Source organism: Anser cygnoides, chromosome 4, assembly GCF_040182565.1.
Source record: "Anser cygnoides isolate HZ-2024a breed goose chromosome 4, Taihu_goose_T2T_genome, whole genome shotgun sequence".
Taxonomy (NCBI): Eukaryota; Metazoa; Chordata; class Aves; order Anseriformes; family Anatidae; genus Anser; species Anser cygnoides.
Genome location: NC_089876.1, coordinates 29,763,480 through 29,778,675, shown reverse-complemented (window position 1 = coordinate 29,778,675; position 15,196 = coordinate 29,763,480). Strand labels below are relative to the sequence as shown.

The window sequence follows — 15,196 nt, the reverse complement described above, 5'->3', positions numbered from 1 at the left end:
ATGGGGTTAATAGTTCAGGCTTTTCTGCATGCACTGTATTTGCAGGCTGCACCTCAGCTAATAATCCTGACAGTATATGGCTGGTCCTACACATAGCCAGCTCTTTGCCAGATATGTGTCACAATTTATCTGCAAGCAATATAATCCCCTACCCTCACTCTACGCAGTAAATCAACCACATGCTATATTTTTACTTCCTCAAAAATAAAATGTCCTATATTTCTTCTTCTTTTTATTCTCAAATAAGGAATGTAACCAGTGTCATTAAAAGTAAGGGCATTCTAACCAGAAATAACATTTGGCTGGTAAGTGTTTGCTGATTCCAAAAAATGAGGGAGCTGTACCTCTGAATTGTATAAACTGCTGCGTGGTGATGTCATTTCAGCTGTGTAATGGTTTACAGATGTTCACAGAGCTTGCAGTGCTGCCGGAGACAAAAGGTGGGAGCCCACAGGAAATGCTGAACATCAGAGAAAAATGTCAGACTTCTCCAGCCCTGAACTGATTTTTCTTACCCTGCATTCTACTATTTAGGGGAATTATAGCTTTGAAGTTAGTGGTGATTTATAATTTCATAACAGCAACTAATGCAAACCACCACATTGAAAAGGAAAGCAAGAGAATGTGTAGGTGATGGAAAAGAATAAAGCGAATTACAGAGAAGAATAAGGGGAATATAGAGAATTAGGCATATAAGTTTGAGTGGTCCTATTTAAACATTTCTGTTACTTAGAAGATGTAGATTTTTGTTTCATATTCATATTTACTGAAAAGACTTGCAACTTTTTTTTTCTTTTTTTTTTTTTTAACAGGATGTTGAATCTGGTTCTGAAAGTGGAGTGGATGTTGCTTCAGTAAGTCACTCACAAACAAACTTATCTCCTAACATTCAGACTCCTGACCCAGCACCATCCTGTTCAGCAGCCAGTTCTGGAGCTAAACCAAAGGCTGGGGTGAGTATAAAGATTATGTTTTAACATCAGTCATGATACTTGGTTGGAAATGAAATAGTTATTTTATAGTAATCACTACTTTGATTGTACAGAAGTAAGTGTGTGACATGGAAAAAAATGGACAAGTAATGCTACTTGTGTCAAGGTGCTTTTTGAGTGGCAAAGAATCCTTAGGCAAAGTAAAAGTTTGACATTTAGAAACATAGGGTGATGATTATAATAAGCTAAGTTTTTATGTGGGAAAATAGATTAATGGAGCTATTCCATTTTACTTTGGAAGATAATGTTTCCTGAAACGGTGTCATTTGGAACATTTCCTAAATCTCTTGGAGGATGCAGCCAGTGAAAAAGACAGTTGAACCACATAGCTTGATTTATGATGCCTAAACCCGGTCATCCTAGTCATCTTGAAAGGCTAAACCGTTGTGTACTGAAAGCAGAGGTATTACACGGCTGAAGGGGGAATGTCATTCTAAGGACAAATTTGGCAAGCAGCTTCACACGTTTGGCATCAAAGGGAAGCCTCTGAGCATGCAGATCCTTTCCTGCAGGTGCCAGTACACACAGCAGTGATACATTTCCTGAGACACAAGCCTGAGAGCTCAGAGATGGCAAAGAGCTTTCCTCAAGCTGTTAAAAAAGTTAAAGTGCCTTTTTGTAAAGACTGGTGCCAGCCTTGAGCGATGCACTCAAAAGGAAGCATTCCTTATTATGCAGTACACGGGCAGGTCCTCCAGGTGTCATTTCCACCTTTGCAGTGAAATTCTTGTAAGCAGCCAATGGGGCTGCTGTGCATACTTTTTCTGTACTTAGTTGATGCACTTGTATGTTACACCACTGACTTTTGGGAAACAGATTTCCCAAGAAACCTGCTTTGCTTGGGAGAAAAAAAAAATAGTTTACTCCTCAGATTGGAGACAATGGAGCTCTCAGCCTTCTGTATCCATTCATAGCCATCAGGAGCATGATCCTGCCTTTTGCTGCCATTGTCCATCTACTGAAGAATCCTTCTCATAACAGTTCAGCCATCAGTGTGCACAGAAAAGCTTGGATGTTGAAGAAACTCCTGACGTACTTTGTTTCCACTTGCACTTGCTCTTTATGCTCCCTCAAAAAGCTGAGAAATCTAAACTTTTCTAAACTTTGGCTGAGAAGTCTTAGCATAATGGCTGCTTCATCTGTTCTATTCTACCACTGCTGGTAACTGGACCAGCAGAAAATCTGGGATAAAATATTAAAATATAAAGTGTGGTTAGCATAAATATATATGTTTATAACAAGTTTATAAAAAGTAAAATAGAGACAAACTGTCACTTACTATACTGCAATAATAGCAAGTTAATTAATGCCTTCGACTGAGGCAGTAACAAAAGTTCTAATAAACATTTACATTTAGGATTGTTCACTTGTACAAAAATAAATTCACTTGTAATTTATCATCAGTGCATAACTATAGCAAATAGAGAGCTCTGCACTCTGTCACTGCATACAAAGAAGCACAAATTCTCAAATAAGTACATATGTTATGCTGGAAGGTGATATCCCATTTTGCCAGATCCTCAGAAGGGCGAAGACACTCTCTAAGGTATTAAACATCCCTTTTTAAATTTGGGTTTCTCTGTTAACATTTGGGGAACTCTTATCACCTGGCTTTGTAGAGGTGTGGGTCACTTCCTTTGAAGTTAAACAGTATGTGTTAATTCACTTTTAATAAGTATTTATTCTTTGACTTTCACTGTGCTGGATATATCATGCTGAACACATCTGGGAATATTGTTCTATGATATACTTTTGAATGCATGTTTAATGTATGTGACTCTGAAGAGATCCTTTTTTTTTTCTTACTTTGTAGAGCAACTTTGAATATTCAAAAAAAAAAAAAAACTGCTATTTTGTGGGTTGTGCAGCTACAGTCCAGAGTCCACTTTTATTAACATTGATGATAAGTGAATCCAAATTTCCTTCAAACAATCTCTTTTTCCTGAAGTTTTGCATGCTGCAATTTACCACACGCTATAGTGGGATTTGGGGGTGGGCTTTTCTTTTTTTTACTGTTTTCAGACAAAGACCATATTTTCATTTTTCTCACAGTGGGTTTGATAAGTACAAAAATGTCTATCATTCTTACTTGAATGTAACTCTCCTACAAACTGGGAAAAACAAGATCCTCTCAGATATCTTTTAAAATCATCCTCAGTCCTTACCCTTGTACGTCTCTAGCCCCGTTGTTCATCCGGTCTACATGGCTAGATAGCCTGCTGCTTGGTGCTGGACTGTGATCCCACCCCATACTGGTAGAAAAGAAGCTCCTGTACTCTTCTGGTCATGTTTAGCGTTGGGCTCTACACAGAATGAGTTTTTAAAAAGAGTGTGGTGAATGGCATTGCCATGAAACACTGCCCAGAACAGACATTAGGGATGCCTCTGTGCCAGTGATTTCCACGTAGAGATCACCCATGAAAATCCTCAAAGTGTTGCGTTCTATCTGTAATGGAGACTCTTGTCATAGTTGTCATCTTTCTTTTTTTTTTTCTTTTTTTTTTTTTGTCAGAGTAAGTGGTCTAGGAATAGGATTATTCTGCACTGCAAACTCAACAAGCTACTTTTTAATCCCAGTGGACTGTTTCAATGGTTTTACTTCCTTTTTGCTGCAGACAACTGCATATCTTCAAGGACTCCAGATGCTTAGTCTCCAAGGACAACTTATTTTGTTGTGTTTATTAATAATATGTAAACAAGAGTGCAACTGCAATTAGTTATATTATGGAATGATATGTGGTATTTTTAAACAAACTACAGCAAACTCTTGACTGCATGAAAAGCAGAATGTACAATCAAAACAAGGCATCTTGTGCAGACTGGGGTTGTTGAGGGTGGGAATAATAAGGCAGGAAGGGTTCAAATCTAGTCCTTGCTGAATAACTCGGAAAACATATTAACTTCACAAGACCTTATCTTACAGATAGGAAAATTGAGTAAAGACCAACTATATTTATTCAGAATTATTAATTTTTATATGGATTTAAAAATTAAAAAATATATATTCTAACAATGCCACACTGTGCTGGAATATCTGGAAGCAGAATTCGGTGTGATAGTTCTGGTAGAAATGATTCACTGATTGATTAATGAAAAAGCAGGACATTTTAAATTTTCATGGGCAGATTTCATGAAATCTTAACCTTTCCAGTTGCAGAGGTTTTTAAAATTTTAAAATGTTTTTTAAAATTCAGTAGCAATTAAAACTTTCTCTGCAAATTGATAGTAAATACTCTTTTTAAAGAAAAATGTGTGTGTATATGCATGCACAAGTTCTTTAACATTTCTTAAAAATGCACTTATGAATAGTTAAACCCATTCTTATGTGTAATGTACACACATTCACACTGACAAACATAAACGTAGACATGCAGGAACACACGTGTGCACAGAGCGCTCCTTACTCTTTGCACAGAGACGTGACAAGGAAGAACAGGATTCTCCCCAGAGCATTATAGAAATGTATTTCTATGCAAAGTTATTCCTATGATTCTGCAGGGTGCAGCATGAAAGCCTTTACAGTGCAGATATATTTGGTACGTTACATGGGATTTGGGTCTTATGAGAAGTGTATGGTTGAATAATCTTCACCCTAAGTTGATGAATCTGCCACTATTATATTTCATGATCAGAGTAATAGAGTATGATGTGATCAATAGAGTTTGGTCCACAATATAACAACTAAAATGTTCATATTCAGCAAGGTGCATAAGTGGATAGTCCTTGTGAAATATGGATTCATGTGACTGAATAGGTGCATTTCCCAAATCATTTAGGACTGGATAATAAGAAATGTTTCTGGCATCTTTATATTATTTATGTTTACATAGTGAAGAATGTTCATGCATCTATAATTAGCACGTGCCTATGTTCTGGGGTTTTTATGCACCAGTCTCCAAAATAGACAATGATTTTTTTAATATTAACTGCACACTTGGCAAGCATATGTCACATGGGAGTTGAAATCAGCTTAAAAAAATATGAAATCAACATGCCTTTGCCCCAGTGGTCATGAGAAACACTGAAAAATAGGAGTGTCTGGTCTGGATTTGGAGAGCAAGGAATGTAAATATCCTATATGTCATTGCCTTCTGCAAACTAATGCCGCGCATCTGGGCACTTATAATATTGTTCAACAGTAAAGATCAGAAATGACGGAGTTCTAAATTTGTCTTGATTATTATAAAAACAATATGTGGTTACAGAACTTCAGCATATTTTAATAACAAAAGATAAGTTACAATAGCCTTCTCCAGTGTGCAGTTAAAAGTTAACTAATTAAGGAATAAGAAAAGTTGGCTAAAAGACAATAGAAACTCAGGCCTAAAAGTTGTGGTCAAATTCTTGTCCTTGAACATCTGCTCTGCAAAGCCTGTCTATTCTCTGATCAGGTGAAAAAAAACAGCCGTGATTATTTCCTACTGCTTTTCTTGGCTGTCCTATCCTACTTGCTTCAACAATGTCCAACCTAGCCTTAATCATGCTGTGCAAAGTAATCAGAAATCTATTATCACCAGAAAAGCTGGTATCTAGGAGAAGATTGTTTTTCAGATTAGCTGTAATGACTCATTTAAAATGCATTCATTTCTCAAAGTGATTTTAGGCACAGTTGTGCCTGCAAGTACAAAATGACCTAGTCTGGCTAACCACTAGAATGGGACTCAGGTGCAGCTACTGATTTCAGTGAAACCCTGGATGAGCTCGTAAATCCACTTTCACAAATCCTGTTACTGGATTGAGAAAGAGGTTCTGTTATTTAGATGACAGTTTCGCAAACTGTTCATTTATATGTAATAAAATAATAGCCTTTCACATATGCTTTTGATTCATATTATATTTTAAAACTACAGCTGTTTAGAGAAAGCCAAATCATTCCGTGAATAATAATTTATAGCTTTGTAGATTGAAAAATAGAGTTCATGTTTCTTGCTGCTTTACTGCACAAAATTAAACTAAAATTTATGGTAAGTACAAGGAAACCTTGATTTCATAATTAAATATCCCTAAAGAAGAATTATCGGGGAAGTCACTGCTTGAAGCGTTTACATCTCCCACTGTATTACGTTTTATACTAAATTCGATGAACTATGAGTTGTGTAACCACATGCAGAATATTTTAGTGAAATCATGCAGAGTGAGTTATGCCGCATGAAAGGTGATAGATTTTCGTCTCCCCGAATCATACCTTTGTTTAATATATACTTACTTATTTATTAACTGTGGTGTTCCTTGTGTTATTCATTTATTCCTTCAGGCAAAATGGGAAGTCATTCTTGTAGGCATTAGAGAGAAAGACTCAATGTGCAACATTATTCAAAGTATTGTTTCTTTAAAACTTAAGAATTTTCATGAGTAAAAGATGGAAAAGCACTTCAGGATATGACCATGTTAATTAAGTTAGTATTGCCTGCCAGCTTTCATTTCAATGTTTAAAAAAGTGTTTTAGAAGACAGGGTTAGGCAGTTTTGAAAGTGAATTTTAAAATGATCATATTTTCATTTGGATTCTAACAGCCTGTTTTTTCATCCCATAAAGTTTTTATCCAAAGAATAAATCACCATGAATCTACATTTGCCATTCTTGTAGTAGATAACCACAGGATTATGCTATGTTTGTTACATGAACCTCTAAAAATCTTTCTTTGACTCTTTCTTTCTCCAGCTTGGCCCCCAAAGGAATTCATATTCTGAGTGTAACTTCCTATGTTAACTCCAAATGTATTTTATTTTTTTCTCTAATGAACAAAGAAACAAAATGCAAATGGTAGAGGTGCTTTTTGCTCTATGAAGGTTTCTAAGCACTACAAGTCCTAAAAGGTGAACACTCTTTGCAATGAGAGTTATCAGCTGATAGAATTTAAACCAAAAACACTGACTCCAGATATGACATCACTGACAGTGCTGCACTGGTCAGGGACAGTCTCTCAGTCCATCAGTACTGATTTCTCAGTGACCAAAGTGAACCAAAATTCATACTGCAATAAAACATTTGCCATTTTATTTAACTGCAGTATCACCCAGGAAATATATATATTAGGCTGCCCACTTTTTTTTCCAAGTTTGATCCTAACACAGTATCAGAAATCTAAATACTTATCTTGCATGTTGCTAAGCATGAAGACTTCTGGGTGCTTTCCATGACATCAAGATGCATGTCTATATTTCTGTCTCTTCTTGCAACCTGTTTATAACAGCTATGCTTACTTAGTTTTTTGTTTTTTTTCTCATGTCCTCCAACTTTCTGGAGTGTTGCTGATACTGTCTTTAGCAGTGTGTCAGTCTGGTTATGTACAATAACTGTCTTTTTTTGTTGTTGTTGTTTATACACGGAAGGAAAAAATTACGACTTAAGCAGTAACTTTTCTAATTGTATTTTTATAGCGTTGTTTTTTTTTTAAAAAAAATCGCTGTGTTCTGCCATCTGCTGTCTGAATCTTGTAAATGCAATGAAAAGGGGACATAGGTCACTAAACCCGTTACAGACAAGCAGGCTGAATAGAACGTTTTATAACAAACGTATAGATTGTATCATGTTTCAAAAGCTTTTCATCTTGTACAGAAGTATTCTAAATATTGATAAGATATGATAAACGAAAGGTGGATATTTTTCTTTGGGAGTTAAATTTTAATGGAAATGATAGTGGGTGGGGAGACTTTAGAAATGCTTAAAAAAAACCACTTAGTCCTAAACAGAATTGATTTTACAATGAGGGAGGAAAAAATTATCTGTTAATGGACATAAGATGTTTGGAAGGTTTTTAGATGCATTCCTTGAACTTTAAGTTTCGTATAAGGAATTCCACATTTTATATTCATACATGCAATAATTTATTTGTACATTAAGTGCTAGTATCCATAAAAATCATATCCTGTTTTCAGTCTTCTACATGATAGCTGACACAATATAATATCACATTTACATGTGTATCACCATAGGAGGCATGTGGGTTTGACAGCACTGTTATACTGAAGTGCAATGGTTCCTTGGCATGTTGCTTTTTGCTCGAAGCAGACCCAATTGTGAGGAAAAAATAGTGAGCAATGAACAGGCTTCTAAGAAGATAGTCTCTGTTTGTTTTGCAAAATCCAGAAGGGTTTTCATTTTTCTCATTTCATCCAAGCCTTTTGTGATTGAGAATGGGAAACGTCATCTTCTCTGTAAGAAAAAATTACATTAAGCTAAAAATCGATCATACCTGAAGTTGTGGATATTCAAGTAGCTCAGTAGAAAAGCATGTGTATTTACATTGAAATATATCACGTTTACATGTTTTACAGATGAAAGTTTCGTGGTTATGTCTGTCTGTAAATGTAATTGGCAAAAAGTTCAAAATTCTTCAAAATCTGCTCAGACCTGTGAACACAACTTACATCTTTTCTGCATGAGCAAAAAGGCTGAGGGTATTACCATTTCTGGTCACTTATGGGAATGCTGCTGTGGTAGGGAACCTAGAAACTGCAGTCTGGACTCTCTGATGTTCTGTTTGCATTTGGGTCTGGGCAAGACAATCCCTAAACCCCTCGGAAAGGAAGGGCATCTCATTCTTTGCACTCCTTTTTCTTCACTGCAGTTTTGGCTTACTGACACTTGGAATCAAATCTGTTATGTTCTTGCACACCAGCATTGTGTTTATGAGTATTGCTCTGTCTAAGGTAGACAAATGGAAACTGAAATCTTTGCATTTTATTGTGTAGCTCTCAGGACCAATATCCTTCTATGTAGTTCAAATTTAAGTACCCAAGGCTTAAAAGCAGGAAGTCATCTGTGTTGTTGTTAGATGATCATGAGCAGATGCAGAAAAAGAGAGCTTTCCAGGTTCTCCAAGAACAAATTATCTGAACTTTAATCATGTGAGTCATAAGAAGTCAAACAATTAAAAATTTCAGCCACAATTTAGTTTGTGTCTTTAAACCTCATTTTGCAGTCAGTTAAATGTATTTTCTCACAGGAGTAAGTCTGTTTAAATAAACAAGGCCGTGCATATCAGAAATTACACATGAATCAGTATACGGATGTATTTTTCTTTTTCAGAATTAAGGCCTGTCTCAGAGCTAAAAGATTTATTGACCAGAATAAATTACCACAAGGATGCAGAATACTCCTTTCAAATGCTACGTGCTGTCTTATGTCACTTTTCCCATGCTTCAGGAAGCTTGTTTCATGTCTACTATCACTATATTCAAAGCGTTAAGTCATGCCCCATTGATTAATAAATATGGTTATTTAGACACTTACCATAGGGCAGCCTGAATTTGCATTCAGGCTCATGACATAAATGAGAGTTGTATGTCCTCCAGTTCCAAATGAATGTCTGATGCCTAGAAGCATTGTTGGTATCCCATCTTATAAAAATCAAGAGAGTAGTCAGTGCCATGCTTCAATTATCTGACTGCCATAACATTTCTCTAAGATAACATTATGACTTCAGGCCTGCCAAGGACCATGATCCAAAAACTGTGTCAAGTTTCTGCACAAAAACAATGTTAGGCTGATTTTCAGTCAAGAAAGTGTCTGGAATAGAGGAATTCCCTGAGAGCTAGAATGTGAAATACAAGGGTTCAGGCTGGTAATCTAAATTACTATGAAGCTGGAGTGGGAAAGAGCATTTTCTATTTAGCTTACGAATAGAGATGTCCTGGAAAACATACATGTAATAAAGAATAAATTGCTCAGAAAATTGATTTCAGTACTTTTGATTTCAGTACTTTTTCAAAGCTAATGATTTTGATAGCCAACAAATAACCCACTCCACCAACTTATGTTTCTGCCTCTGACTTGCTGCTATGCATCCCAGAAGTGTGTAGGAAACAGCTGAGGCTCATTCCAGCAATGGTTAGACATCGTTATTTAAAAAAAAAAAAAAAGTGGGGGAGGATGTGGAATTGTAATATCACTATTAGTTAATTTTACCACTACTTTTAAATATACCTTGTGGTGCAAAATTAAGTGTATTAGATGATTTAAGTGTTGCAAAAAGCATTTGTGACTATAGGTTTGTATTCTGAATAACGTAGTTCAATCCTTGTTATTTAAATACTGCTAGTAATGAAGATTCACATGATAGATTACTGACTCAGTTTTTAGGGGACTGACAGTTCTATATTATATCAAACAAAAAGATTGGTATGCATAAATAAATCAGCTTTTAATTAGTTGTTAGTCTATTTCTCAGTCAATATTTAGAAGTGACACAGTGGGACTTTGATAGCCGGATGTTTTAACCAAAAGTTAAGTGAATATTTATAAGTGACTTGCTGACTAGCATGTTTTCCCAAATTTTGTTTATATTGTGAAAGGAAAGAAATATAAAGATATCAATTTGCAAGCGATTATCATTGAGAAAATATAGTTGGTCTATCCATTATTCACAGATCAACCTGTTTAGTTATTCACACTCCTTTCAATCAAATTTTAGAGAGGCTTGCACTGACACTGTGTTGAATATTTAGTTTTATCAGGAATAGGCAGGTTTTGCAGACTAGCAATGTTGAGGACTAGCAAGGATTCAGCCTGCTTTATTAGATATAAACCTGTGAAGGAAGCAAGCAAAAGTATACTTTCTGTAAACTTCATTGATTTACATGAAGAAATGGGGAAAGAAAGTCCTGTTAAAGCTTATCTAAAAATGTTATTCTTCAGAAGTATATCTTTCTTTCAGATGAAATCAGTAGGAACAGTCTCACTTTCTCTAACCATTCAGAAATGGTAGTTTAATAGAATGACAGGATATTAATGTCTTTTTTAACTTAAACAGTTTTGCTATGAAGCCGGTTTAGTTTGAACTTTTCAGAACTTGTTGGGCTTTTCTTTCCATGGCAATATGTTCTGAATGTCAGACACTATGTGAAATGTTACCATTTGTTCTCCATTTTTATAGCCTCATAAGTTTATTGTGAGTCTCTCTTCTGTGCTCTTCCATATGGACTCAGTTGAATCCATACCAAGTTTCCCCTTTTTTTCTTGAAGTTACTTGAATATGTTTAGCTGTATGTTAGTATGAAATTTAACTCTTCTTCAGCACTAAGAAAATCTTACGTGACATTTATGTCATTGTTTAAAAAAAAAACAACTTTCTCTGTCAGCATGTAATTCATATAGTGCATCTTTGTATCAAAGAACTTGAATCCCATAATCCACCTCTGAATTGCTGTTGCATGCATAAGAAAATATGGGAAATAATTTTAAATCCTTCTAAGTTAGAAGCCTATGTGTGAAAAACTGCTGAAAAGATGTGAAATCATTTGTAATGTCTACAGTGTAAAAAATTTATTTGGAGAGGTTTATACATCTGAATGTTGTTGCATGGATTTTGGCATGACCCAACACTTGCAAAAGAGATAACTGAAGGAGGTGAATGGTATAGGTGAGGTACATAGGGAATAATTACTTATTAAAACAAAGGGCAATAATATTTGTTAAGGGTTAATTTTGTGGAACTTGCTGATATTTTTGAAGGTAAAAATAAATTGTCTCAAAATTGCTTAGACATTCTTATGGAGAAAAAAAAAATACAACCCATAAAAAGGTGTTCAAATGAAGATATCTTCTGCATGTTACCATTACAGTCTTACATGTGATGAAATCCTACTGCAGGAGTTGCATTTTACTCAAGAGCCGCAGGTTGCCAACCTCATCTGCTGGGCATAGTGTTTGCAGTACATGCATGCTCTACAGCTGCCATGCTTATATACACATTCTGTGATCTACTGCAAGTCTCAGTCAGGGAGAGAAAACTACGCTAGACTGATCTAGTACAATCACAGATGTTCTCTTAACCGTAGACAGCTGGGCATGGAACCCCTTACAAGGGCTGTTTCTCTTATGTGGATGCTATTTCTCTTGCATAGCACTTTATCTCAATATAACTTGTTCTAGTGAAACATGCCATCTCTGTTTAATGTCTGATTTCAGAGCAAGTAATAAATTCCAAACATTACTGGGAAAGTCTGTTGAAAAGGTGGAATCTGAAATCTCCTATTAAAATGAAGGATGTATTGCATCAGTTTTTACATCTATACATCTCACCATTTTTGGAATTTTGTCATTGAAAGAAAATAATTGGAAGATATGTCAGAGAATAAATTTCACCACATGCAGAGTACATACATAAGGATTTTTAATGACGTAAGTCCATAGGATAGCTCTGAACAAAAACTTACTACATCAAGTTGAGCAGACTATATTCTCCATTAAAGACTAATAAACAGCATGAAAATAGAAATATTCATAGATGTATAACTGTTTCCATCCTGTTCAGTAACAACAACATATCTCAAAATGTCCAGAACAAAAGAAAAAGGGTACCAGAAAAGGTCAGCAGGTCCCCTTGCTGGTTAATATGGAGTGAAAAGGAAGAGCTACTTAGAGCCTTGCTGCAGAAAGCTGGCTTGCAGTTTTTCTGGGAACTGGGGCTAAGGGGCTTCAATACTATGAAAGAACTTGAGCTTTTTGCCAGTAGAAGACCAATAGGTGACAAAAAGCTGCAACTTTATTCAGTCCAACAGTGTTGCACAAGACTGTCAGCTAGGATAAACTGTTGTTAGATACTGAATTGTTGGTTAACTTGTAATTTGCCAAGGGCAACTCCCATTTTGGTTTTGGATAGCTCTGTGAAGAAATCCACTGTTTCTCTATCAGACTTTATGAGTGATTATTACATCTTGCTAGGAATTAGTGTCATGGGACAGCAGCAGTCAAACTAAATAGCACAAACTGAAGATCATCCTGTGGACTGAGAGCTACCAGCCCCTTAACCTGCCCCTCAGCAATTCAAAAGAAGAGAGAGCACCAAGTGGTTTAAAGATGGAAAAAACTGTGTGATCTCAGGAGTTCATTTGTAAGACTGCTGGTTCAGAGGTGCAGTTGTGTCCCAGGCAGTACCACGTCCTTTCTTGTCCTCATGTGAAGTTCCTACAAGGAGGCAATTCAGATTATCCAGTTTTCCCATGCTAGTCCTGTCAAGTGGAGCACATGGGATGCACTCTGGTTGCAGGTACAGCAATCACACTTGAGCTACTTAGATACTACCAAGAAACCTATTGCCTTAAGCATCAACCCTGCTAACATCCAAAGTAAAAATAACTATTAGTGGCCATTTAAATTGATATTGTTGTATTGACATGATTAGAATTGTTCTATTTATTGTACAGTGTTTTCAACTAATCTCCTCATATACATATGCAAACATTTAGTGCTTGAGACTTTGACCCCTGTTGGGATGTTATGAAAATGGAATGCCTCTGGCAAGTGTGTGTGTTCTTGATGAGGATGATTTTTAAAATGATGCTTTACTTTAGGTTAGCTATGAATCTTTGAAATGGTCTTTTTTCTGTTTTTGTGTTGTTTTTCTCTTTTCCTCTTTTTTTTTGCCTCTTTTTTGTCTATTTTTTCTTCCTTTTATTTTGTTTTTTTTGTTTCTTTTTTGTTCCAATTTTTCATCTGTTTGTGTCTTCTTTTTTGTTCTTTTTTTTTTCTCTTCTTTTCTTTGACTTTTCCATCCTCTTAACTTCTATTCTGGATTTGTGTCTTGCATTAAAGTTAATTAATTAATACAATTTTCTACCCTGTTCTACAGTACACATTGTCTTCCCCATGGTCTGTGGCTTTCACCAGTCCTGGCAGTGGTTGTGCGTACACAGTTTTGCCTATCCCTCTGAGCTTTCAAATTACTTCTCTTCCTTTTATATGCAACTGGATAGCGTGTTTGACTGTGACTAGAGCAAGGTGGAAGAACTGTCAGCATTTATAGCAAAGATAGGTATTAGATGTTTTCCAGGCCATGGAGTGAAGACCAGTGCCTTTGGGGGAAAAGTACATCACTAATAATTGTTGTTTATATTGTCAGTCTTGTTAGTACTGAATTCAGCCCCCATGAATCCATGCCTCCACTTGCAGCTATGGTTATTTTAAGTGTGCTGTCAGCTTAGTGTTGGGTTTTTGTTTTGTTTTTTTGCTTGGTGGCTGTTGTTTTGGGGGCGGGAGGGTGATGTCTGAAATAATATGCATTGAGCTGAAGAGAGAATATGCAAAGCCCCAAGAAAGAAAAGCAGTCCTAAAGGGGAAAGAAACAATGTCATATGTAAATAAGCCTTTTGGTGAGAATTTCCTGTGAGTTTTATCTAAGAAAGAATTTCAGGCTTGTGTCCAAGACAAGGGAGCACAGAACAAGGGGACAAAGACACAGAATGTGAGCTGAAACAGTAGCAGCAATAGCTTAATCTCTCTACAAGTAGATGGAGAGCACAGGAAAAGTAGAAGCATGCACATGAAGAAGTAGGAAAAGATCTTTGCATTAGCATCTCGAAGGGGGTGAGAAATGTAAGAAGAAAAAAGCAAGGGGGGGGGTGGATTACAGCATGGGAGGAAATTGGAAAAACTGGATTTTAAAAGGTAAAGAGGAAATGATAGTACCTAAATTATCAGCTCACTCAAATCGGCTTGGTTGTAGTTAATAAATATCTATATTATTTTCTTTCATGCCTTGCATACGGTATTCTTTACTCCTGGAACATGGTTTGAAAACGTGGCAGGAATAGTTTGCATTACTGGAATGGAAGAAATCCATGTCTGCCTTTTCAAACACTTTTCCAGACACAGACATGCTGTGAGTGACATCATGGAAAACCATTTCTTCTTGTCCTTTACATACGCCTCTCTCATAAGGAATTTGCTTGCTCCTGCGATCTCTTTCTCCCTCTCCCTTGCCTTCTGTGTGTCTCACTCTCTGTCTCACTTTATATTTTCTGTCTCTTTTTCCTTTCTTTTTTCTCTTTATTATTTATTTATTTATTTTTGCCTTCAAAGTCAGGGTGGAAGCAAGGGAGTTGGTTAGCGTCTCTGTTTGAAAGTTGAAAGAGTTTGGTTTGGGGTTTTTTAATGCACAAAATTCCTCTCAGTGAGACATGCCACACATTCTGATCTCTCCCCTTCAGGCAGTTACACACTATTAAATATGGGGTTGGAAATGACACGCGTCTGGAAATACAGAAATGAAACAGCCTGCCATTTTCTGCAGTGCACTATACAAGGAAGGTGTTGTAAATTGTTAATTGAATTGCATGAGCTTCTAGTTTGTTGGGCTTTCTATACATAGAAACTGTACATTCCAGCATGTTGCCACTTTTTATTTTCTTCAGATTAACTACCGCACTTTGAACCCTTTTGTGTTCTAATACAGAGAATAGCAAAGTTTTTAGTTTTTTGTT

General features: G+C 36.1%; 1 protein-coding gene across 6 annotated transcripts in view; it reads left to right on the top strand.

Annotated features, from left to right (window-relative positions):
* Positions 1-15,196, top strand: part of DLC1 (DLC1 Rho GTPase activating protein) — a 285,258-nt gene that overhangs the window by 113,386 nt on the left and 156,676 nt on the right. For all 6 annotated transcript variants that reach the window (XM_013200625.3, XM_013200631.3, XM_066995930.1 and 3 more), the window contains one exon: positions 813-953. In XM_013200625.3, the coding sequence (XP_013056079.1) occupies positions 813-953 (141 nt within the window). The remainder of the gene's footprint in view (positions 1-812; positions 954-15,196) is intronic.